The sequence below is a fragment of the Aspergillus pseudodeflectus genome (genome assembly GCF_044049435.1).
Source record: "Aspergillus pseudodeflectus strain CBS 756.74 chromosome Unknown BJX68scaffold_5, whole genome shotgun sequence".
In the NCBI taxonomy this organism is placed as follows: domain Eukaryota; kingdom Fungi; phylum Ascomycota; class Eurotiomycetes; order Eurotiales; family Aspergillaceae; genus Aspergillus; species Aspergillus pseudodeflectus.
The window spans coordinates 441,966-464,166 of NW_027263781.1; the positions used below are offsets into that span (position 1 = coordinate 441,966).

The 22,201-nt window shown below is 54.6% G+C and overlaps 9 protein-coding genes and 1 non-coding gene across 10 annotated transcripts; 2 read left to right on the top strand and 8 right to left on the bottom strand.

The window, feature by feature from the left end:
• Positions 1-68: 68 nt before the first annotated feature.
• BJX68DRAFT_163023 (succinate dehydrogenase assembly factor 4) lies at positions 69-735 on the bottom strand. Its single transcript, XM_071036903.1, has one exon. The coding sequence runs from the start codon at positions 620-622 to the stop codon at positions 179-181; it is 444 nt and encodes a 147-aa protein (XP_070903394.1). The 5' UTR covers positions 623-735; the 3' UTR covers positions 69-178.
• Positions 736-837: 102 nt separating this feature from the next.
• Positions 838-2,930, top strand: BJX68DRAFT_228181 (acetylornithine transaminase). The gene is made up of 2 exons (XM_071038814.1): positions 838-1,038; positions 1,091-2,930. The coding sequence occupies exons 1-2, from the start codon at positions 928-930 to the stop codon at positions 2,387-2,389; spliced, it is 1,410 nt and encodes a 469-aa protein (XP_070903395.1). The 5' UTR covers positions 838-927; the 3' UTR covers positions 2,390-2,930.
• A 614-nt stretch (positions 2,931-3,544) lies between these two features.
• On the bottom strand, positions 3,545-3,650 carry BJX68DRAFT_t25. Its single transcript has one exon. It is a non-coding gene; the product is annotated as a tRNA-Leu (tRNA).
• A 164-nt stretch (positions 3,651-3,814) lies between these two features.
• BJX68DRAFT_228183 (lactonase family protein) lies at positions 3,815-5,397 on the bottom strand. Its single transcript, XM_071038815.1, has 4 exons — positions 4,943-5,397; positions 4,789-4,897; positions 4,270-4,743; positions 3,815-4,224 (listed from the first exon to the last, which is right to left on the bottom strand). The coding sequence occupies exons 1-4, from the start codon at positions 5,132-5,134 to the stop codon at positions 3,869-3,871; spliced, it is 1,131 nt and encodes a 376-aa protein (XP_070903396.1). The 5' UTR covers positions 5,135-5,397; the 3' UTR covers positions 3,815-3,868.
• A 2,578-nt stretch (positions 5,398-7,975) lies between these two features.
• BJX68DRAFT_252864 (E3 ubiquitin-protein ligase) lies at positions 7,976-10,880 on the bottom strand (the record flags this gene model as incomplete). Its single annotated transcript, XM_071042623.1, has 2 exons — positions 7,976-10,256; positions 10,861-10,880. 2 exons carry the CDS (start codon positions 10,878-10,880, stop codon positions 7,976-7,978), a joined length of 2,301 nt encoding a protein of 766 aa, XP_070903397.1.
• Positions 10,881-10,906: 26 nt separating this feature from the next.
• On the bottom strand, positions 10,907-11,691 carry BJX68DRAFT_163076 (uncharacterized protein). The gene has a single exon (XM_071036904.1). It carries the CDS (start codon positions 11,487-11,489, stop codon positions 11,058-11,060), a length of 432 nt encoding a protein of 143 aa, XP_070903398.1. The 5' UTR covers positions 11,490-11,691; the 3' UTR covers positions 10,907-11,057.
• Positions 11,692-13,038, top strand: BJX68DRAFT_163077 (uncharacterized protein). Its single transcript, XM_071036905.1, has one exon. The coding sequence runs from the start codon at positions 11,893-11,895 to the stop codon at positions 12,802-12,804; it is 912 nt and encodes a 303-aa protein (XP_070903399.1). The 5' UTR covers positions 11,692-11,892; the 3' UTR covers positions 12,805-13,038.
• A 250-nt stretch (positions 13,039-13,288) lies between these two features.
• Positions 13,289-15,338, bottom strand: BJX68DRAFT_228187 (cation diffusion facilitator family transporter). Its single transcript, XM_071038816.1, has 2 exons — positions 14,159-15,338; positions 13,289-14,073 (listed from the first exon to the last, which is right to left on the bottom strand). The coding sequence occupies exons 1-2, from the start codon at positions 15,261-15,263 to the stop codon at positions 13,832-13,834; spliced, it is 1,347 nt and encodes a 448-aa protein (XP_070903400.1). The 5' UTR covers positions 15,264-15,338; the 3' UTR covers positions 13,289-13,831.
• Positions 15,339-15,692: 354 nt separating this feature from the next.
• On the bottom strand, positions 15,693-17,595 carry BJX68DRAFT_163104 (uncharacterized protein). Its single transcript, XM_071036906.1, has 2 exons — positions 16,790-17,595; positions 15,693-16,705 (listed from the first exon to the last, which is right to left on the bottom strand). Exons 1-2 carry the CDS (start codon positions 16,983-16,985, stop codon positions 15,762-15,764), a joined length of 1,140 nt encoding a protein of 379 aa, XP_070903401.1. The 5' UTR covers positions 16,986-17,595; the 3' UTR covers positions 15,693-15,761.
• Positions 17,596-18,332: 737 nt separating this feature from the next.
• erg27 lies at positions 18,333-19,920 on the bottom strand. The gene has a single exon (XM_071038817.1). The coding sequence runs from the start codon at positions 19,911-19,913 to the stop codon at positions 18,774-18,776; it is 1,140 nt and encodes a 379-aa protein (XP_070903402.1). The 5' UTR covers positions 19,914-19,920; the 3' UTR covers positions 18,333-18,773.
• Positions 19,921-22,201: the final 2,281 nt, after the last annotated feature.

The window sequence follows — 22,201 nt, forward strand, 5'->3', positions numbered from 1 at the left end:
GATTTCCTGCAATTCGCTCGGTACGTCTGCCCATGCCTCGTCGTGGGCGTTAGCTTATTCGCCGCAGCAGGCACAACAGCCTGAACATATTGTATATATCGTAAGAAGAGTGAGTATTAAGACAGATACCAACGCCACTAATGTACAAACCATCAACCTCTATTTTTGGTCAAACCACCTAAAAATCCGTCACACGGCCCCCATAGCTCCAATCCCCACCACTCCCCCACCGCAACGGCTCATTCTTTGGGCCTCCGATCTCCCCGGTCTTGGGGTTCTTCTCCCCCTCAAACTCAGGCTTCAGCCCGGTCTTCGTATCAGGATGTAGTTCGCCTCCATCGCCCTTGGCCTCGATCTTAACCGCCTCAGAGTCCGGCGACTGATTGACTTGTGGCGTCGCGCGCGGCGTGCTGAATGCACCGGTAGATTGCTGCTGTAGCTTCTCGAAGATCTCCTGTTCTTCCTTGGGGAGTCTAGGCGGCGAAGGCCCCTGGCGGAATGGGGAGGAGGGATTCGACTCGTCTGAGGTGCGGCGAATTGAGGATGAAAAGGCGCGGGCGCGCGTCGGGTGGAGTAGGGAAGATCGAGTTAGGACTCGGCGGGATACGATCGAGAGAGTCATAGTGGATGCAGATATAGATCAGGGTACGATGCGATGCGTTATTTTGCACGATGTGAGTCACTTTTTGTTGGTTGGGAGGAGAGGGATGACTCGAATTGAGAGACGAGGAGGCATGCGGAGTGGCGGCGGAGAAGAGCAGCCGAGGCCGATATCGCTAACTTTATCAGTCGATATTTTGGGACGAGGCATTTCTTGTCACTCTTCTTCTCCCCCATGCTCCCTCCCTTTTCCTCCTCACCTTCTTTCCTCTTGTCAATTGCTGTAATTTGACTTGCTATTTCACGAAGCAAACAGAGTTACTTGTAATGACATTCGTCCGTGTCGCCGCCCGCCGGCTGCCGCTGGCAAAGCGACTGGTTTCCGCTGTTGAGTCACCGCTGCAGCGCCGGTATGCCTCTGCGGTTGCAGGAGCCCAGGTAAGTTGATTGACAGTTTCAAACTGAAGATTTAGGGATACTAATGATTTAGGATGCATTGATCACACCTGACCCCGCCGCCGACTCGGTCTCCGTCGCCTTTGTCAATGAGCGCGCCCCGTACCTCGTCCCTACCTATGTTCGACCCAACCCGATCATGGTCAAGGGCAAGGGAAGCTACCTGTGGGACATGGAGAACAGGCGATACCTCGACCTCACAGCCGGAATTGCTGTCAACTCTCTCGGCCACTGCGACCTCGAAATTTCCAAGATCATCGCCGAGCAGGCCGAAACCCTCCTGCACGCCTCGAACCTGTACCACAATGCCTGGGTCGGAGCGCTGAGCAAGGATCTCATCACACTCACCCGCGAGTCCGGCGCCATGCGCGACGCTGCGCAGGTTTTCATCGCCAACTCTGGCACGGAAGCCAACGAGGCTGCTATCAAGTTTGCCCGTAAGACCGGCCGCGCCCGCGACCCCTCCGGCGCAAAGCACGAGATTGTCTCCTTCCACAACTCCTTCCACGGCCGCACAATGGGTGCGCTCTCCGCGACACCCAATCCGAAATACCAGACTCCCTTCTCGCCTATGCTCCCTGGATTCAAGTACGGGAAATACAACGACGTCGCGCAGCTGCAGGAGCTTGTCACCGATAAGACCTGCGGCGTCATCGTCGAACCCATTCAAGGCGAAGGCGGCGTCCACGTCGCGAGCCCGGAGTTCCTCGCCGCCCTCCGCAAGCGCTGCGATGAGGTCGGTGCCGTGCTCATCTTCGACGAGATTCAATGCGGTCTCGCCCGCACAGGCAGCTTCTGGGCACACGCCCACCCCTCCCTGAAACCCGAGAACGGCGAGTCCGCTCACCCAGATATCCTCACCACCGCGAAGGCTCTCGGAAACGGCATCCCCATCGGCGCAACAATCGTCTCGGGCAAGACCGTCGCAGACAACATCAAAGCCGGCGACCACGGCACCACCTTCGGCGGAAACCCTCTCGCCTGCCGCGTCGCACACCACATCATCCACCGCCTCGCCGACCCAGCCCTCCAGAAATCCGTCCAATCCAAATCCGCTCTCCTGGTCGAGGGCTTCGCCGCGCTGAGGAAGAAGTATCCGGACCTCGTCTCTGAAGTCCGCGGCCGCGGTCTTATCCTCGGTCTGCAGCTTTCGGAGAGCTTCGCGCCCAGGGCTGCGGAGATCGTCACTGCTGCGCGGGAACGCGGCATGCTGATTATCACTGCGGGTGAGGGGTGCCTGCGGTTTGTGCCTCCATTGACGATTACCGAGGAGCAGTTGCGTACTGCTTTGCGGATTCTCGAGCAGGCGTTTCAGGCCGTTGCAAAGGCATAAGCGTCCATCCTGATACTGATGCTGGCTCTGGATAAGCCTATTCATCTGGGGTAGATGTGAGCGAAGAATTTGTTTGGTTTGATTGTTTGGATGCGAGTCCATATACCAGGTAGCATTTATGTTTTGTTTATGACCGCCCACTTAGAGAGATATAGAGAAAAGCAAGCGGGTTTCTTCTATGCCTTTATACCACTGTAGTGCTCTCATAAACTCCGTACCTTAGTTCCGGTACGATATCTCGGCGCAACAATGTAAGTCTTATCCTAATTCTTCCTCGAGACCATTGAGGTCTGGACGATCTCTTTGCTTTTCATGATGCTGCCGAGGAAGCTGCACACGCTCGAATATACCCGTCACTTCGCTTTTCGACGTAATCCTGTGCGGAGAACGATGTGCCTTGAATGAATGAACCAGTCCATAGCCCTCAAGGTCGTTGGCTCTCTTGTTTCCTAATTATTTCTTTCAGAGTCCGTATACCCAGTCTGGGCTGACTCGATCGCTTGCCCTAAGGACTGACCAGAGATGGGATTGTAGATTTGGCGGGTGGCCCGGCCTCTTTCCTTAATTAGAATAGGAAGGAGCCAGCCCTGGAGATGTTGGTCGTTCCTTCCTTTCTTCCCGGGTTGACAGGACCAGCCAAGGAAGGCGCGACCCATGCCCCCCACTCCCCCCCCCCGGCCGGGACGTACTTTCCTAATCTAGAAGAGGAAAGAACAAGCCCAGGCAGGTCGGTACAGGGTCGCTCCTGTCTTCCTTGCTCAGTCAACTAATTTAACAAGGAAGGCACGACCTCGCCCAGAGGCTCTTTCCTAGAGGAAAGCAGTAAGGAGCAAGGTGTGCCCGAACCAACCGTGGATGCGTATACTCGTCTCTATAGCCAGTGGCTGACCGACTGATGAATCGGAAAGTACATTGCAAAGGCCTGTAAGCAGGTTTTCTGGAGGCCAGAGCTACACGACTCGAGAACCGAGGCTGCTCGTGTACAGGGACTGGCACTTGAAATATACTTCAGAGAAGCAAATCGCTAGCCTCGTCCTTGAGCAAAAGTATTTCCAGCACGACAGGCTGCCTCAACAAGTTCAATTTCGCAGCAAAAGTTCGAGAGTTAGGGCTCGATCCACATTTCCCAGTTTGGAGAAACAAAAACAAAGATATTGACAAGGGCGTGATTCGAACACACGAGAGTTTCCCCACTGCTGTATCCCGTAACAGGAAGCTTATCGCTTGAAAGCAGCGCCTTAGACCGCTCGGCCACCTTGCCGTAGATGAAAGTTAAAGTTCCGAATATATGTTCTTGAGCATCGGGATGTCAACGACTGAATTAATTACGTGAAATGGTATCAAAATTGTATCAATACTCAACGAGTAGAAATTGTACTAACTACTCCTTTAGTAAAGAGATTACGAGCCATATATTAGCGGAAGTAAGGAGTGATCAAACAGTTTCTAAAGCTTGTTTATTTATATAGTCTAGTAAGCTTAATCGTACCAAATGGCATTCATGCCGAAGCCCTGCTCCGGGATATCGACACGGGCCACACGGGACAGGTTCTCGTCCTTGAAGCGGTAAATCTCCACGAAACCCAGTTGATCGTCGCAGAGGGCCAGCCACTCATCGCTGAAATCGCATGGGCTCACGGCGTTGGAGTGGCCGCCGCTGGTAGAGGTAGGGTGAATCCACAGCTGGCGCTCGATGTTGCCATTCGGGCCCAGCTTGAAGGCAGTAATATACCCGGTGACATCGAAGTGGTTGCTGCGAGTTGTAGCGAAGAGGTATTCGCCGCTGCGCGTGGTGAAAGTGACATCGCCACGGTACTTGTTTCGTGGAGGAAGACCTATACTCGTTAGATAGGGCATACGCTTGGCTTGAGGGAACATACCAGGAGGAAGCAGAGGATACGTAATGTGCGTAAAGACAGGCTTGTGGGTCCGCTCGTCGATAACGTATACCGCCAGACGGTTGCCAGCCTCCATCAGAGCGTACAAGTACTTGCCGCTCTGGTGCATCTCGACCCAGCGCGGGTGGTCGCCCGGGTCCGGAGCCTCCAGGCAGTCAACCAGCGTCAATTCTCCCGTTGTGGCATCCTTGATATGCGTCCAGATCTTGTTGGCCTGCAAATCGGCCGAGTATAGGTAGGTCTCGGTGGGATCAAACACCATGCCGTGAATACCGGTGTTGGGCTCGTACTCGTAGTTCTGAACGTTCTTCGCCAGACGTCCGTCGGATTCTACCGAGAAAACATTGCCGAACCCAGCGTATTTGTAAAAGGGGTTTCCATATACGTTGTACGGAGGCTTGTGTGCGGCGAGGACGAAAATGGCGCGGGTGTTGGTGTCTTCGCTTGCGGCTTGGGCTGTACTGGGTCAGCGACATTCCCATATATCAATTGAAGACGTACGGTGTCCTGCGACGGGATGCGACACTTGGTGAACAATATCGGTGGGGCTGTTGACGGCGAAGCTGTTCCACTTCTTCATGGCGGCGCCATAGATGGTTTTCTTGTCGTGCTATTCCGGTCAGATCAATTGGCTTTATAGAGGGTATGCACTTACAGAAAAGGTCATCCACGAGATCGGCTCGGTCTCTGGAATGTCGGTCTTTTTGACCAACTCCAGAGTCAAAGCCTCATCGTCGAAGGCAACGGTATAGATGCGGCCCGGACGGGTCCAGGTGCCCACCATCAAATGATGCTTCATATTGTAGACTGCTGAACGAGCAAAGGAGCGTATCGAAGTAGGACGCATCTGCCCCGGAATGACAGTCACAGAAGATGGAGGAGTTAAGAGAAGTTGTGGACGGCAATCAACCACGGCAGCGGGCAGTGGATGCCCCAGGCATGTTTCCCCAGAGCCCCGCGATCGCCGGATGAAGACTTTGCCGACACGTCGGTTTTGGGATTGTCACGTCATGTTGCGCAAGCGGGTATATCTAGAAGAGCTTTCATGATAGCAATTCTCATTGAAACCTTAGAGACGTATATAGATCTTTTCGGCAGTAATGGTGGCTGCTTGAGACGGGATGGGATGGGTTGATGCTTGCATGCCGGCCAGCCTTTGGGAAACGGCGGGAAGCGGTATCATATGGCAGAACCAGCCACCAAGAAAGGCCTCACGTGACAACGCGTCGCGCGCCTTGTGCTTATCGCGGGATCCGTGTTTCGATGCTTTTCTCTTCCCCAGCTTCAGCGGCCCACTCTTCCAATCTTAACGAGGGACGCCTGTGTTACTGTGTATGGCTTGGAATCGGATACTTGTCATCTGCCTCGACGTCGAAACCGCCCTTTTCCTGTCGAATTCCCAGTGGTGTCGCCTCTTCCTGCAAAGGTCCCTACAGATCGTACCTCCTCACCCCTAATCCTGATCAGGCCATTCAGCGCGTCCAGCAACGACAACTTGATCGGGGTTAGGAATCTAACCCTAATGCACCTCGTCGGTTGAAATCGCCTCGCAGGCAAGCATGGGAGCTGCTGACTAGCTGATTCCTTTCGGCAAAAGGCAGCTCGCCAGAGCCATACGGCAATTAAAAAACGGTCTACCATGCAACTCCAATCGCGGACGCGCGTCGGTTCTCCAATGCTGGCTTACCATGCGGATCAACAATGGGACGGGTCCGTCTATGCCTGGAACCAGGGACTGGGAGCTTACCGTGTGGACTGGATCGAGCATCCTTGGATGTACTTTGCGTCTTCATCAATGCGGACCAATGAAAATTTGCGAACCATTGATGTTCCAGAGTGTTGGGAACACAGCAGGTGTCCTATCTGGACTTGCCTACACACGGCCATACAGCCAGGCTGTTGATGTGAGAAATCCACTTGTCGGAATCAAGCGAATCGACCGGATCAATCTCGAATTGACCAACGGATTGGCTTGTAGCAAGGTTTCGAGCATTGCTTCTCTGCACGTATGGTTCTTGACGAAAGTCAAGATCTCGGCCTGCTGTCACGTTCCGGTATCGATCTGTCCACCAACCCGGTTCCGCCTCTATACTAGGCTAGCGGACCCTGAATCACGGCACCAGCCACCGATAGCTTCAGCTTTATTGAAGGTCCTGATCAGCTGCGTTAACCATCTCTTTGCAATGTAGATTGCAAATCGATCTCGATGGGCCCCGACACCCTTATCTTCACCTTAAAGGCGGCTTTTATGGATGTTCTTTGTCCGCTTCTGCCCTCCAACCTTTCGCGCGGAGAGGAATCCAAAAACTTGTCCCCGGAGGTACTCTGTCACACACAAGAGCTCGACACCACGGGGTAACTTTCAACACGAGAAGAACACCGCTCCCTCGAGAACGTCATCAAGGCCGACAAGCCCATCCGCCCAGAGACCCTCTAACAGCTGTTCACAGTCCCTTCTCTCGTTAAAAGCTTGCGAGTCACAACCCTGTCACTCACCTCTATCCACACTTCTCTCATCAAGTCCAACACCTCCAAAACCCGTCTCAAACCCACCAACTCTCCCACTCTCGATTTCCGCCCTTGCCAACGATCACCGCGCAAACCCCCGAACGGCGACGGGAGCTCTCTTCGTGGGACTCAAAGTCTAGGCTTGTCTGTTGCTGTTCACTCACCCTCCTTGTGCAGCGATCAGCGGCGTGGTTCCGGGATTGATATTCGCGCTTGGGGATAGGGGGTCGTTTTCTTTCTCTCTTGTCTTCTTGATCGTTCTTTTGAATCGGTTGTTGATTGATTGATTGACTGGGATGGGAATTGGTATGGTTGTTGCGGTGGAGATTCGTGTGGATGGTCGTCTCTTCTCTTCTTCGGGGGAGGGGGGGCGGCCCGCTTTTTTTTTTATAAGTGCTCCCCGTTTCCTTATTAGGTTTCGAAGGGAAGGGTGGCTAACTACGATTGTGTAGGTCGAGTGAGCGTGCTGAGGGAGCGGGTGGGAAGCGTGGTAGTGGGTGTGGTTGGGCTGTGTTCCGATGCATTGAGGGAAGACTTGGTAGCAATTGTCACTCCTCGACGGCTTCAAGAATCCGGGTGTGGGCAGAAGCAAATCTCCAGTTCATTGAGTACATACATGGCAAATGCATATTCAGCTGTCCATCTACACACGCATCCATATTCCGCGCAAGAAATGAAAGGAAAAGAAAGGAAAGGAAAGGAAGAGAGAGCGAAGAGCATTCATCCGTTGTATTCGTACTCTAAAGTAAGTTATCCAACAACATCCTACAAATCCGAAACACACTAGAGTAGGTCTCTGCTGTCAGCGAGTGAGATAAACGAGGCTCTCTCTTCGTCTTGTGTTGACCAAATTCATGTCTTTCATAAAACCATTCTGGATAATCCAAAGTTCCAGTCCCATCCCATGCTGCGCCATGCCACGCCATGCAATCTGATGTAATGTAATGTCCAAAAACGCCGACTCGAGGTGAGTTTCAATTTTCCCAAATAGCATATCGTGTTATCGTGTAGCGTACGTGTAGTGTAGTAGTGTACGCTTAAGTTATCCCAAGAAACCAATCGAACCAAATGAAACCGAAACCAAAAAGGGAGTAAATAGACTCAACAGTCCAGGAAAAGAGAAGAAGAGAAGAAGGCAAGAAGGATGTGCGGTTTGAGAAGAGAAGAGAAGGATGTGCGGTCAAATCTCCTGAATAACAATAACCCTCTCAACAACCCAATCAACCAGCGCCTGCCCCTCAACCCTCCACTGCCCGCCCTGCCACACCTCATCAAGCCAATACATCATGGTCTTCCCCGTGAGACCCAAGATAAGCCCACCGGGCTGTTTCCTGCCGCGCGATGTATTCACCGAGAGGTCGTGGTTGACATTCATCGAGGCGAGACCGAGAGTCAGAGCGGGATTGGGATTGGGATTTGTCGCAGATGTGGAATTCTGGCTGGAATTGTTGTTTGCTGCCGCCATCTGGTGCCGGACGCGCCACTCGTACTCGGCTTTTTCGCCCGCGCGCCGCGCAACGGCTTCCTCGTCTTCGTCTTGGTACAGCTCGCATTTGTTACAGGCTGTGCAGCGCGCGCCGGGCGTTACGCGGAAGTGTTCGCAGAAGTGCCGGTAGCCCTCGTTGGCTTCTTCTTCGTCTTCGGCTGCTTCGTCTGCGTCGTCTTCGATGAGGTCTTCATTGTTTCCGACGGCGTCGGCGGCGGGCAAGCCGAGGGCGAGTGCGCGGCCGATTGGGTCGATGTTTTCCTGCCGACGGGGGCGGCGCCGGTTCCCGCCGGATTTCAGCGGCGGGCCCAGCGCTTTCCGGCAGAGGTAGCACATGGAGTAGCCGCAGGTGCAGGTGAGCTTGTTGCAGCCGGAGGATTTGACAAAGGAGAGGCCGCAGCGTGGGCATGTGCGTTTGACTGCTGCTGTGCGGGCGGCTTCGACGGTGGCGCGGAGGTCGAGGAGTAAGGGTTCGTGGCAGACGTGTGGGTCGCGCCAGGGCTTTTGGCAGGTGATGCAGCTGGTTCGCTGGCAGGTGGTGTTTGCGCAGGTGAATTTCTTCATGCGCAGCTTGAGGCAGAGGTTCGTAACGGCGTTGTTGAGAATCGTGGATAGAGCGCTGGGGTTGAAAAAGTAGAGGACTGTCATGATTATAATGAGGAACGGGACCGTGTCTAGAAGAATGATGATCGTGAGAATCGTAGAAATTAGGCCGTCTCGGCGAAACCGCCAGTTGATGCCGTTTGGCGGGGGATGATAGATGGGGTCGACTTCGGCGTAGGAGCAAAACGGGCAGCGGATGAGCTTGAATTGAGAGCGAAGCAGCGCATCAGAGGCAAGTCTGTTTTCGAACTTTGCGTACGTTTCAACCCCAGCCTTGTCGAAAAGGATAGCCCGCTTGACTATCGAGGCACTGAGAATCCCTTCACAGCGCTCATGCGTAGACGGTGCCAGACACTTGAGCGTAGACCTCCTAACATCAACCGACGTGCTCCAACCTTGACCAAAGAGCGCCTGGTGAACCGTATGCCGGATACAGTTGAAACAGATGACATGCATATTCTCCGAGCACGTCGAAATCTGCTCAAACGTGACGTCCGAAAAACAGCACTCGCACTCGTACATCGCCCCCTCCGCCTCCGCCTCTTTCTCATTCAACTCCTCCGCCAGCCTCAGATCCTCCTTCTCCCGCTCCTCCAGCCGCGCACGCAGCAACGGCGCAACCAGGATCTCATACAGCTCCGCATCCAGCTCCTCGCACCCGGTCCCCTTTAACCGCGGCACAACCTCGCCGTCCGCCTGCCGCTGCCACAGCATAAGCGGATGCGAATCATCCTTATCGCGCTTCCGACGAAATGACGGAAGGATACTGTTGAACGTCGCCCGCCACGTCTTGCGCGCGAGATCCTGGAGTATCGGGCGCGCCCGCACGTAGCAAAAGTTGACCTCCGCCAGCACCGCATCGACGGTACTGCGGCTCAGCCCGCTAAACTCTTTTGCCAGGATGGTCTTCACAGCCGCCTTGTAGTCCGCCGTCCGAAACCGCTCGTCCCGCGGGACCAGCTGGCCCGGACTAGAACTAGAAACATTCTCGGAGGTATCCTCGCCCCCGCTGGAGGGGACGTTCCATCGTCCGGCGACCCATTTCTCTTTATGCCGGAGGAGCTGCTCAACGCAGACGTGTAGCCGGCTGTTCCCGTCGAACCGCACGAGGAGCTCGCGGAAGACTTCGATCTTGACGTCGGGGAAGATGAGGACGAGCGCCTCGAGTGCGGCGTTGAGCTCCTCCTGCTCGCGTTTCTGCTCTTCGCTCGTGGAGGCGAGCGGGGTCCGTGAGCGGGACTGTGTCGCTAAACCGAAGGGATTGTTGCGGAGGGCTTCGCTGAGGGTCGCGGAGTAGCTGCTGGTGCTGGCAGTACCGCTGGCGCTGGCATCGCGGGATCGAAGTGGGGGCGATGTGGTGTTGGATCGGAAGCTGGGGACAGATAGCGAGAGCGGCATTGTTGTTGCAAAACAAACCTTCTACATGTCGAAGGAAGGAGAGGAGCGTGTAAGCGTGGTAGATGGTGAGAGGAATAAGCAGTCAAAGGAGTAAGCGAGTGAAAGAGTTCCGGGTGTTGCTGTCAGCGGACGTGGACTGGACACGCAGATGGGATGAAGCAGGCAGCGATCACCTGATCGGGACTGCGTCTACATTGTAAGAATCGTCACGCGGCTGTCTCGGACTATCTTAGCACAGGACATTGTTTTCTTGAGGTTGAGGATCTCAATATCCAATCTTTCTTGCTCTTGTCAAATGAAATTGCTGTTGTCTGATAAGCCATTAATTCGATCCCTATCTTCATCAGTAGCTGCCTCAGGCACAAATATATATACTCCCGACAAACCGTCTACACCTCCATCTTTTCCTCCTTCTTCGTCCCCTCTTTCTTTTCCGCAAACACTTCGCCAAACCCTTCCTCACTGCCACTAATAGGACTACTGGTCTTCATATCCTCCATCGCGACTTTCTTGATCCTCAAAAACGGCACCAGCGCCAAATTGATCCCAGCGATCGCAACAAGCATCCAAAACGCCGCTCTATAGCCCGCAAAGTCATCGCTGGCACCGTCAGTACCATTCCTCGCCGCGTGCTTCTGGCCCGCGTAGTACACGGCCGTCGAAATGCTCAGTGCGATGTTTGAAAGCAGCTTATTTACCGCGCTGAGGATTCCGCCGGCGAGGGATTGTTGGTGTCGGGGGAGAGAGGACATGACATAGCTCTGCGTGCATTGTGTTAGTTTCGCTTGCCATTACTGACTGGCTCCTCCAGAGAAGAAAGAACCGACGTGGGAGGGAAGAGGTGTCTCACATTTGCAACATTAAACTGCAAATCCGCCCCAACAACCGCAAGCAGCAGACTCGGAAACACAAACGCCCAATAATAGTAGCGAATTGGCTGCAGGAGGGCGAGCAACAGAAACGAAACGAGGTACGCCAGGGCTCCCACGCCCATGAGGACCCGGTGTGGGACCCGGTGTAGAATCAGACTGCAGACGAAGTTGATAATCAGCCCGTTGATGTTTTGCGGGAGGAGGTAGACGGCGATCCAGAGGGCGCTGAGGCGCTGCGTGCGTTGCAGGTACAGGCACAGCCAGAAGGAGGAGCTGGTGAAGGCCGCGTTGCCGGTTGCGAGGAGGGTTATTACCTGCTCACCTGTTAGCTCCATTCTTGGTCATAGGGGAATGGGAGGAGGGGACGGTACGAGTGAGAAGTTCCGGTCCCGCCAGATATACAGCGGCATGAGCGGGAACTTGTATACCGACTGCCAGAAGACGAAGATGCCGATGAGGATCACGCCGACGATTATCAGGACGATCACGTATGGCGTTGCCCAGCCTTGTGGCGCGGTTCCGGTGAGTCTATCCTCGATACCTCCATTAGCATCAGAACCCACCAGACGAAACCGGACACAGCCCAATCGATGTCACAAACAGAAAGGCGGGGGATAAAGAGATCAGACATACGTCAAACCTGCGGACAATGCCGAAACCCCCGCAGTAACGAGTACCGCACCGACAAGATCGAACCTCCTCAGCACCTCCCACCCACTAACCCTACCTGGCGTCACAATGTCCCTCCCAGGGACTTCGTCACTTCCACTCCCACTTCCATTCTCACCCTCAGCAGCAGGAGCCGCAAACACAACCTTATCCTTCGGAACAGTCCACTTGACCAAAACCCCAAACCCAGCCGTCAACACACAAAACACCCAGAAACAAACCCTCCATCCACCCCCATCACCCCCTCTACCTCTACCTTCCCCTCCCCAAAACCCTCCACTTCCCAGGCTCTTCCCCCGGGTTATTTCCAATACAACTCCTGCAATAAGCGTCCCAACAACAAACCCCAACGGATTCCCCGCGGAAAAACACGCAAACGCCCGATTCCGTCGTTTCGACGGCGCACTATACACAGAGCCCAACGTCCCCACAGCAGGTGTGACTGCCGCAGCGGAGAAAAGGCCCATGAGTGCCGTGAAGATGATCAACGTGACCCCGTCTGGAGCGAAGCCGCAGGCGAGCGTTGCGAGGGTCGTCAATATCATTGCGGTCAACGCGAGTGGTTTCCGGCCAAGCGTGTCCGAGAGCGTTCCGAGGGGGAGGACGAAGGCGCCGTTTGTTAGTCTTCGTCACCCGAAACACTTTCATCAGTATACAGCCATTGAAAATATTCAATTGAAAGATGGAACTTGGAAAGTAAAGGTATATATGGGAGCGACATACAAAGCGGCACTCGTAATCCAAACAACATCCCCCTGCATATTGAGATCCCGGCCGATGACATCAGTCATGACAGTCGCCATCCCGGAGAAGATGGTCGATTGTGCAAAGGCAAAGGTTACCGTTAAGACGAAGAGGCATTCTGTAATCGTGTTGGGGAAGAATTTCGAGGGCATCTTTCAAGATGATCTTGTCTCGCTTAGTATGAGCTGTGTCGATGGATCTAGTCTTCTCATTGGGATAGCAAAGCTGATCTGCTAGGTAGGGCTCAATGAACCATCAAGTAACTAGTCCAAAGACGCAGAGGTTTGTAATCAAAGGGGCTGCGTGGGATAGTTATGTGGTTCCTATAGCTAGCTAGCTAGGTATACGGTCTGGCCATCGACTGACCACGGCCAGGTCATGCAAGCTCACCTTCACGTTCTTCTGCAAGCCATGAGATCATGCATGCATGCAACAGTAACCCAGAGCCAGAACCAGCCTGCCCATCACGTTCTTCATGGCAGTCCACGGCCCCTTGCTGGGCCGGCACGAGGGAATGGATAGGTCTGCGTAGTACGGAGTATATCTCCGTCTCTAAACGAACCCCCTTCATTCATATACTCGAACCCATATATAGCCGAGACACAGCTTGGAGTGCAACCAGCCTGGTCACAGAGTCGAAAGCACTTGCGTTGTTAGAGCAGATGTATCCTTGACAAGTCAAAGCCCACCTCACCGAGACTCGACATCACATAAGGAGCAAGCCAGTCACTCTAGCTCGAACGACCCGCGGCGCGAATCTCGATGCAAGGGGCCGAAACTATTGCCGCCAAGGTCTAGCGTCCACCTATATCCCGATTCGCGCCTGACGACAACGAGGAATGAAGGTACGCTCCCAAGTTTGACTAGCGGTCTATCCTAGCGGTGAAAACCCTGATTTCCATGTCCCATCGTGGGATTGGGGTGGATCGGGAGTTGGTGAGGTTGCGCTGTTCATGCCAGTTGCCAGAGCATTTACCCGATGGGGACCGAGTAACGAGGACGGAGTACGGTATATGTATCTCAGCTGTAACCATACCTAATTCTTATGCATATAATGCGATCCGCAACCTTAGTAGTGCCACTCCTTCACGCCCCCCCAAGGCCCAAGCGCACAATATGCAAACTTCTTGCTCTGGGCCATCCATATGATTACGGTACCATCCCACCCCACGCCCTAAATCTCATTCCCGCGAAAAAACACCCCACGCAACCCAACCCATCCCATCTCCTCAAAACAAAAAAAACAAGAACCGGGGACAGGCGGCTACAGCTCCTTCTTCAAATTATGCTCGGGCTTATGCGTCGTCTCATAATCAACATGGACATACGCGCGCTCGACATCCGGCAGCGACTCGAGCTTCATCTGCAGCTCCTCGGCGACGTCGTGCGTCGCCCGCAGGCTCTCCTCGGGGTCCATGACGATGTCGACTTCGACGACCAGGCGCGGGCCGGATGTGTAGGCGCGCACAGTGTCGATTGCGGTGATCATTGGGGAGTGGGTCATCGCTTTGCGCAGCGCTGTTAGTAAACCAAATTCAAGAAAGAGAGGAGATGTTGTAAATGGGGGGAGAAAGGAAAGAGGGCAGCGCACAGATATAAGTAATAAGCTGCTGCATCTTCGTATCCGCCGTGACGCCAACCAGCAACTGAAACTCATTCCACGCCGTATGCAGCCAGAGCCCACTAATCAGCACGGAGAGGATAATCGCGCCCATCGGGTCAATCCACCACCGCAGCTTACTCCCGCCCACAGACGTAAGGATACCGAACCCGTTGATCAGCAGATCGTTGCGGTGGTCTTCCCACAGGATGCGGATCTGCGAGACTTGGTTCCGCAGCGCGAAGCAGTACAGGAAGAGCGCGAGTTTCGTGCAAAAGGCCACCGCGACGGCGATGACCGAGGGGAGGTGGAAGTCGCCTGTTGCCGAGTCGGACCCGTCAACCAGGTCGCGGATGGAAAAGGCGATGAGGAGGACGCTGACGGCGATCATCAGGAAGCAAAAGGAGATGTTGCCCGCTGTTTCGATGCGTGCTTTGCCCGCGGGGAATTTCCGCGGGTCGACGCGGTTGACGGTCTTGTTGCAGAGCAACAGCGTCAAGTTCGAGAGCGGGTCAAAGACCGAATCGGCCATGGTCGTAAAGAGCGAAAGCGACGAGGACGCAATGGCTCCGTACAGCTGCAAGATCGACAGGCAGATATTCGCGCCGAAACTCCCGTAGATGGCAATCTTGTACTTGAGCTGGTTATTCGTGTTGAGCTCGCGCGCGTCGCGCCGGTGCTCCTCGACGGGCTTGAGCATGCGCTCGATGTTCTCGTTTTGCTCGTGGTAGAAGCCCTGCAGTTCCCGCCTGGACGAGGCGCTCTTGAATTTCCGCAACACGGGAACCTCATTTGCTGCGGCCGTCGACGCGCCTACCATCCGTGAGATTGTAGTATGGCGCTTGCGCGACATGTTGGCCTGCGGGTGCATGTCGCGGATCTCCTCGGGGGTTTTCAGCTTTGAGGCGAGCTGGTACGGGTCGTTTTCCTCCGTGTACCGCGGCGGTGCCTGGCCCTCTTCATCGTACGAGGTTGCGCGGTGCGTGGTTGTATCCTCTAGTGCGGTGGTCGTGCCCTCGTTGAGCGAGTGGTCGCGGTGGACCTGGAAGGGGTGCGGGTGGTGCGAGGGGCTGTGGCGGAAGTGGCTGTCTTCCATGGTCGTCTACGTGGACCAGGTCGTTTTTTAAGTGGGAAAGGGAGAGAAAGCTACTTGAGAGTACAAGAGTGAAACGCGAGGGGAATCAATGGGGGAGACTTTTTGAAGGATCGGCTCACGTGAACGGGGCAGATCTTATCAATCAGGCGCCATTATGTAACGCGCTGTGGTTTGGACCCTTGGCGGCTTGGCTGGACATCTGTCCTCCGATTCCGCTTTCAGAATATCTACGCCTGCAGAAGGAAGAAGTATTTGAAAAGTTATTAGCATTTATATCCATGAGTCAGCATCAGCCTATCTATCAATTCACAGCCAGCACCAATGCTGGAAAAACGCCAGCCCCAACCTAGCGGGGAATTAATCCATTCGACAAGCGACTGGTGGGTGGGATGCGCTGTACATCTCGTCTATTACAAGTAGTGACTTCGTAACTCGTCCGCAGAATTTGAGACGCCGTCGACGGCATAAGCAGTCATCGCGATCTAGAGCCAAGTGGTGTTAGAACCACATGATTCCAACGACCAGGCCAATCACAATGGCCATGGAACTCCCACGCATGTGTTCCGAGTCTCGTCTGTGTCCGGCGTCTGTGGACTGGCCAGCAGTCGACACAGGGTGATTAGATGAGGGTATATGATGATGTAGCGGATCTTGGTGTGATGGAGGGGAATCGAGCGATGGGGGTTTGCTCGGTTGTTGTGGTGTTTCGGTCGTGTCTGAGCTCGTTTGCTCGTCATTCGTGGCGGGTGCAGGGGAGTGTATTAATGGTTTATGAAAGTCGGTAGTAGATCGCAAACTCTCCAGATACCGCCCTCCAACATGACAGACCCGCTGCCACGTCTCGCGCAGAAGAACCGGTACTCGAAACAGTAATATCGAATCCTCATCCGATCCCACCGTATCCGCCTCACTACCCAACTGACCGCCCTCGCCCTCACCGGACGGCAAAGCGGTAACAGCTTTCGCAAGAGTCGGTACATCCGTCGAGACCGCGACCGCGGCCGCATCGAGAAAATCATGCTGCGCCGCGGCCTGCGCCGACTGCAGCTGCATCGTATTCAGAGTCTGCTGCTGATCGTCCCCGTCCCCGTCCCCATCCACATCCACATCCCACCGCTTGATGTTGATGACAAACTCCCTGAACGCACTTACCCCTCGCGTGAGACTCATGCTCGACTGCTGCTGCTCCTTGGCCGCAGGCGCAGGCGCAGCATACGTGACGGCCTCCTCGCCCTCGCCCGCCTCGAACGAGCTGCGCGGCGGCGGCCCCATCACGGAGTGGTGCGGCGGGACTGAGATTGGGTCGCGCTCGACGCACGATGAGTACAAGTCGCCCAGCAGCCAGGATTTGCAGGGGGCGTTAGTCGTCAATCGCTGAGGATGGGCGTGAGCCTGCCGCGACCGGGTATCAATTGACGCATTCCGAAGGCGGGAGGACGAATCTAAGAATGCGGGTTAGCGAGTCTCGTCCAGTCAAGACTCCAGGGCGCATGAATCCATGCAAGGGGCAGTGACAGATCACATACATCGACCCTCATACCGCGGCAAACCCAAACCGCCCAGACCAAGACCGAGACCGAGATAGTGATACGCCAGGTGGACGCTGTAGAAATCCAAACTCAAATCCCATTCTTTCGCGAGTGTCGGCATCAGACTGAGCAGCGAGAACAGCACCAGCGCGAGGAACGGGACCGTGCCGGGTTTTTGCAGGCCCGACCGCATGGTCGTCTCGTCGCTTGCTCCGCGGAGCGCGAGGAGCGCAGCGGAGCTGGCGAGGCGGAAAGGCTCTGCTGAGTGCGCGGGACGACTCAATTCCCCGAGGTTGGAATGGAGAGAGACGCGCGGCGGTGGCGGCGGCGGCGGCTGCTGAGATTCCAATTCCTACTCGAGATGGCTTGGTCGGGAGTGGGAGCTTCCAGGAGCTGCAGCTTCATTGCCGGAGGACAGACGCAAACTCGAAGACAAGCGCTGTACAGGAAGCTGTGGACGATGCCGATTGTCGCAACAGCAACCGCAATAATTGCGACTCCCCTTTCTCCGTGTATCTTCTTTTCCTTCTTTTCTTTTTCCTTCCCAAGTTTTATTCCGTCCCAATTCTCAATTGCGTTTGTGTTCCAACTCCCCGATTTCTCAACGTCTTTTTCTGCGATCGAATCCGGCGCGAATTATTGGCAATAGTAGGATCTCTCCGTGGGTAGCTCGAGTCGGCTTAGCGAAATGGAAATCGAAACCGGTCGGCGGTCGGTCAGTAGCTCGGTCGCTCGGTCGGGGGACGACTCCGTCGATCGTCGGTGAAGAAAAGCGCGCCGCAAAAAAAATCGAAAGGGTCGATCGAGCTCGTTGTCAGTACGGTATCCGTATAAGCGCCGACAACAAGCTTGTCGAGCTGTGCAGCAGTAGGTAGGTAGGAGCAAGTATACTCCGTAGAAAAAATGAGGTAAAATAGTGTGGGGTGTCAGATGCGATCGATGCAGGGAATCAATTGACGAAAGATACCCGCGGGCTAAGTCTTAAACCCCAATCGAATCGATGCTGCCTATCGGAAAATCGGTATCCTTTTCCCAGAATCCCAGCTTCCCCTCCAAAAAAAAACCTGGAGTTGGACCTTGGAGCTGGCTGGAGGAGGGGTGGAGATGGTTGCAGAAATTGCGTGGATGACGTAAATACTCCCTGCACCGACGAATGATCGAGCGAATATTGAAGCAACTCGACTCCGACTCGGCTTATTTCAACTCGAGCTTGCTTGCGCTCGATGCAGCCAGAGGGAGGACGATAAGCTGGCTGCAGGCCAAGACGACAATGACGAATCACTCTCCGCGTCAGGGTTCGTTATTGGTTGGCGAGCTTGAAGGGGCTTGGGATAAAGTCAGCATATGCAGCCGCGCGGCGGTTGGTCGAGCTTGGATTGACAACTGGGTTCGCGTCTGCCCAGTGATCAGGGCCTCAGGCTCTTCTCTTTTTCCCAGTGGGCGGCTGGGTTGCGGCCTGACTTTCCAGGCTGTAAGGCGGAAGTTGTGCCTGAGGCTGCAACTGGATCGGTCCATCGAGCGGTGACTGAGGTTCGGACAGGTTGAATCGGACAGGGAGACATAGAAGATGGAGAAACATTATCTTGCTGTGAATAGATACAGTGAAGTAAACCTGAATGATACCGCCAGACCAGAGCAGAACTGCCCAAGCAACCATGCCGTAGAGACAATCAGGCCGGGACCCAGAAGAATAGGCAAAAAAACATAGACGAGAGAGAGAGATCAAGAGCCAAGGTATATCAACAAAGGAAACCATAAAACACAGAAACAAGCACAAGCCAGACGCCATCGGAGCGGCAGCTCAAATAGTAATAAACAAAAATGGCCTGTGGTACCAAAAGAACTGTCGCATATCCGTATCCATAATCCGTAAAAATATACATAAACATAAAAATCATGAACTCGAGATCCCATCTCGCATCTCGCGTCTCGTATCGCGCTCACATCACATGCGCCTCGGGTATCGAATCAGATCAATCATTCATATCGGATTGATCATGGTGGGATCAGGCACAGCTGCCGGCGAATACCCCATATTCACCGTTGTCGGTATGGCCGACGCCTTGGGCGTCCTCGGCGAAACAGGCATGGGCGTCGTCGCCGCCGTTCGCGGCGACGCGGACGCGTGCTTCCTTACACCTGCAGTCGGCGTGCGATTCCCCTCACTCCTCGTTCGCGAACTCTCCGCGCGGGGTGTAACGCTCATACTCCGCGTCGTCGAAGACCCACCACCACCACCACCACCCTGACTCCCACCACTAGTACTTTTACTCGTACTCTTCTTGGCGCCGCGCTTGACCATCTTCCCCAGGAGTCCGACGATCTCCGCTGCGTCTTCGAAACTCTCGTCGTCCATGCCTTCTTGGGCGTTATACACGTCTGCAATGGCTTGCTTTGCGAGCTTGCGGCTTGCCGCTGCGTCCTGCAGGCAGTCGTAGAGGTACGCGGCATATTCGAGTTTGATGGAGAGGCGGAGAGGGTGGGAGCCCGGGAGGAAGCGTTCGGCGAGGAGGGCGGCGTGGTTGAAGCAGGCTGTTGCTGTGGGCGTGTAGTCGAGCGCGGGGAGGAGGAAGGAAGAGGAGATTGGGCGTGGAGGTGGCGGTTGCACGGGGGCGAGGGTGTTGCTGTGGCTATAGTTGATGGTGAGGCCCGGTGGCGCTTGTGGAGCTGTTGCTGTTGTTTTTGTTCGTGTGGCGTCTGGTTCTGATGATGATGATGTGGTGTTTGGTGGTTTGGTCGGGACTGTCAGGACTTCGTTTTTCCCGCGAAAGGAGAGGCGTGAGGTTTGTTGCTCTCGGGGGGCCTGCTGTTCTGATTCCGCTTCTCGTCCGTCGTTTGGTACAGTTCCAGTGCTGGATATACTCGTAGTAATACCCGGCGAATGAATGGCGGGCTGGTTATGAAACAGGACAAAGATGTGATAAAACGAAGCCCTCAGCTTATACGCCAAGATCTTCAGCTCAACATACCCCTCGACCATAGGGAGGACGAATTCCTCAAGGATGAGTAGGCCCTCGCGCGAGAGCCATATAATATGATAGTACAGCTGCAGCGACTTTGTCTCGCGCGTTGGGTCCAATCGCCGCAGTCGGCGCGCGCGCAGCAGCTTGTTCGAGAGCATCACCGAGAGCCCGAGGATCTTGTACAGCATCGCCGACAAGAAGGGGTTCTCTAGCCCCGTGATGGCGGCAAAATTGCCCAGGGCCTTCTGGTCTACTTCGGCTGACGCCATCCGAAAGACCAGTGCTGCCGGATCTAGAATCGCGAGGCAGTTGATGTTAGCATCGTGTATTAATTGAGCCATGCCGAAGGCAGAGAAAAAATGACAGAGTAGCATTAGGTGTAACGAGCAAGCATCGCGATTTTGCAGGATCAGGAGATATATGAATTGAGCGCGACAACTCAGCGCAAAGAATCCGCAGAAAGAGCACGGAAGGAAAGACTGAGAGCTCACCTTGAAGCGCGCGCAAACAGTCGATAAAACAAGGGTAGCCTGGTTAGAAATGGCCTAACTTTCCATGCTCGCCAGCGCTTAGAAGCTAATTGAGTCGAATGATTTGCTTTTGCTTGCAATCAGGGGTCGTCAAAAGTAGAAACTCCGGCAACGAGCTCTCACTTCTGCATGCTGCGCTGCGCACTGCGTCTGATCGATTCGTTCGCGCTTTAAGCTCTCAATTTGAAAATGAACCAAGCTCCGGTGTCCACAGGGAACGGTCGAACACACGCACCTACCAAGTGTCCACTGTCAAGTCGAGAGGAAACGTGATGTATGGTACAGTATATCAAAACAATTGAGCCTCCCAGGAGATAGGATAGTAGATACTACCGGTGAAAAATTCTGTACAGTGCGGTGAGAGTTGAGATGCAGGGGAGAAGAAGAAAGCTGTGAGAAATAGCAGGAAAAAGAAAAATAACGATGTCTCAAAAATATCAAAAAATATGGTCAGTGCTTCAAGCAATCTCGGGCTGCGTGCAACAACGACGAGGGCCTCGAAATTCGGGTCGGCGGTTTGCCTGTACTCGGGAGCGGTGCGGCCTCGCTATTCGACCACGGGAGGGCGGGTGCGCGAGAGAAAGAAGCATTAATTCGCCGACGGGCGTGTTGAAGAGGTTACAACAGTCAAATAGCGATGTTCGAGGCGGAGAGCTTGCGATTGAAGAGTTGGAGGGAGCGTTGATTCATTGTGTGCGAGCTGGAAGGCGGCGAGGCGGAATTAAGTCAGTCAGTCGCCTACTCTTGTCGCCAGCAGTGAGCTGGCAGGGCTGGCAATTGCTACCTAGCAATGGCAGCGAGCTTAAGATGGCTATTATTATCAAGCTTGGAAGTTGGGGCAGCCCGAGAAAAAGGAAGGATATCAGCCACAATGGTTGAAAAGTGGGTTCACAACTGGTGTTGACCGTGTGCAAAAGAGAGCACTGCAAGGAAAATCCTCTGCTCCGAAGGAATTGGGATGAATTTCCTTGGCCAGTTTGACGCAGATTGACCGCGATGCGGTGACGTTGAAGCCCCAATCTGTAGATCGAGCGGCGACGGCGTTCACTGGGTGTTTGTACGCCCCGTCGCGATCTCGGAGTCGCACGAGGCTTCTTCTAGCCCAGAGTGAGGCAGGAGAAAGGCGTCATAAGAATATCATCGCCATGACGAGAAAGACAGCCGCGAGCAGTGGCAATGGCAATGACACTGACACTGAATGGCAGGCAGAAGACGGGCGGCGGCGGACAACGCATCAACCCTTTAGCTCGATACGTGTCAGAGCCCAACTGCAGAAGACTGAGAGGCTAACCAGCCCGACCAGATGCGATAGGATCACCACCACCGCGAGTGGATCTCCTCACTTTCCGCACCGACAAGAGTAACCCCATACGGAGGAGGGAAATGGAATCGACCAGACCGCATTGCAGGGAACAGATAGATAATCCTCCGGACTGCGATGCGATGAGATCCTGCAATGCGCTGTGCCTGACGGTTCTTCCAAGTTCCAGTTCCAGTTCCCGTTCAGCGTTGGCCGTTCAGCGCCCGCGCCCGCGCGCTTCTTTAGTTTAGCCTCGCTCGAGTGGGCGGCAGTGGCCAGCCAGCCAACCAGCCAGGGCGGGATGCCAATTCATGAGGATTGACAGCTGGCAGCCAAGGTCCCAAGCCCAACTTGCCAGCGTGGCATCGCGGGGATCAACAGCAAATCAGGATGGATTGATGAAATGCGCCATGGATCCCGGGGGGCTGGTCGACTGCCAAACACGACCAGGAGAGTGACTGGCCGGAGGAGGAACACTGGCACAGGCACTCACGGTCATGGTGACTTGCTTGACCGCCAATGCGGAGTACATTTTTAGCCCAGCACGGGATGAGCCTCAGTGTTAATTAGCAAGAGTTAATTTTAGCAACGACCGAATGGACATGTTGGAGTCATG

What these genes read in the sequence shown, in the direction of transcription:
- BJX68DRAFT_163023 (XM_071036903.1), bottom strand. Translation starts at nt 622, where the DNA reads ATGACTCTCTCGATCGTATCCCGCCGAGTCCTAACTCGATCTTCCCTA.
- BJX68DRAFT_228181 (XM_071038814.1), top strand. Translation starts at nt 928, where the DNA reads ATGACATTCGTCCGTGTCGCCGCCCGCCGGCTGCCGCTGGCAAAGCGA. An exon ending in CTGCGGTTGCAGGAGCCCAG is followed by an intron (nt 1,039 to 1,090) that starts GTAAGTTGATTG and finishes CTAATGATTTAG; the next exon opens with GATGCATTGATCACACCTGA.
- BJX68DRAFT_228183 (XM_071038815.1), bottom strand. Translation starts at nt 5,134, where the DNA reads ATGCGTCCTACTTCGATACGCTCCTTTGCTCGTTCAGCAGTCTACAAT. An exon ending in TCTCGTGGATGACCTTTTCT is followed by an intron (nt 4,898 to 4,942) that starts GTAAGTGCATAC and finishes TGACCGGAATAG; the next exon opens with CACGACAAGAAAACCATCTA. An exon ending in GTATCCTCTGCTTCCTCCTG is followed by an intron (nt 4,225 to 4,269) that starts GTATGTTCCCTC and finishes TAACGAGTATAG; the next exon opens with GTCTTCCTCCACGAAACAAG.
- BJX68DRAFT_163076 (XM_071036904.1), bottom strand. Translation starts at nt 11,489, where the DNA reads ATGGAGCTAACAGGTGAGCAGGTAATAACCCTCCTCGCAACCGGCAAC.
- BJX68DRAFT_163077 (XM_071036905.1), top strand. Translation starts at nt 11,893, where the DNA reads ATGTCCCTCCCAGGGACTTCGTCACTTCCACTCCCACTTCCATTCTCA.
- BJX68DRAFT_228187 (XM_071038816.1), bottom strand. Translation starts at nt 15,263, where the DNA reads ATGGAAGACAGCCACTTCCGCCACAGCCCCTCGCACCACCCGCACCCC. An exon ending in GCAGCTTATTACTTATATCT is followed by an intron (nt 14,074 to 14,158) that starts GTGCGCTGCCCT and finishes CGCTGCGCAAAG; the next exon opens with CGATGACCCACTCCCCAATG.
- BJX68DRAFT_163104 (XM_071036906.1), bottom strand. Translation starts at nt 16,985, where the DNA reads ATGCGGTCGGGCCTGCAAAAACCCGGCACGGTCCCGTTCCTCGCGCTG. An exon ending in GCCGCGGTATGAGGGTCGAT is followed by an intron (nt 16,706 to 16,789) that starts GTATGTGATCTG and finishes CCGCATTCTTAG; the next exon opens with ATTCGTCCTCCCGCCTTCGG.
- erg27 (XM_071038817.1), bottom strand. Translation starts at nt 19,913, where the DNA reads ATGCTCTCGAACAAGCTGCTGCGCGCGCGCCGACTGCGGCGATTGGAC.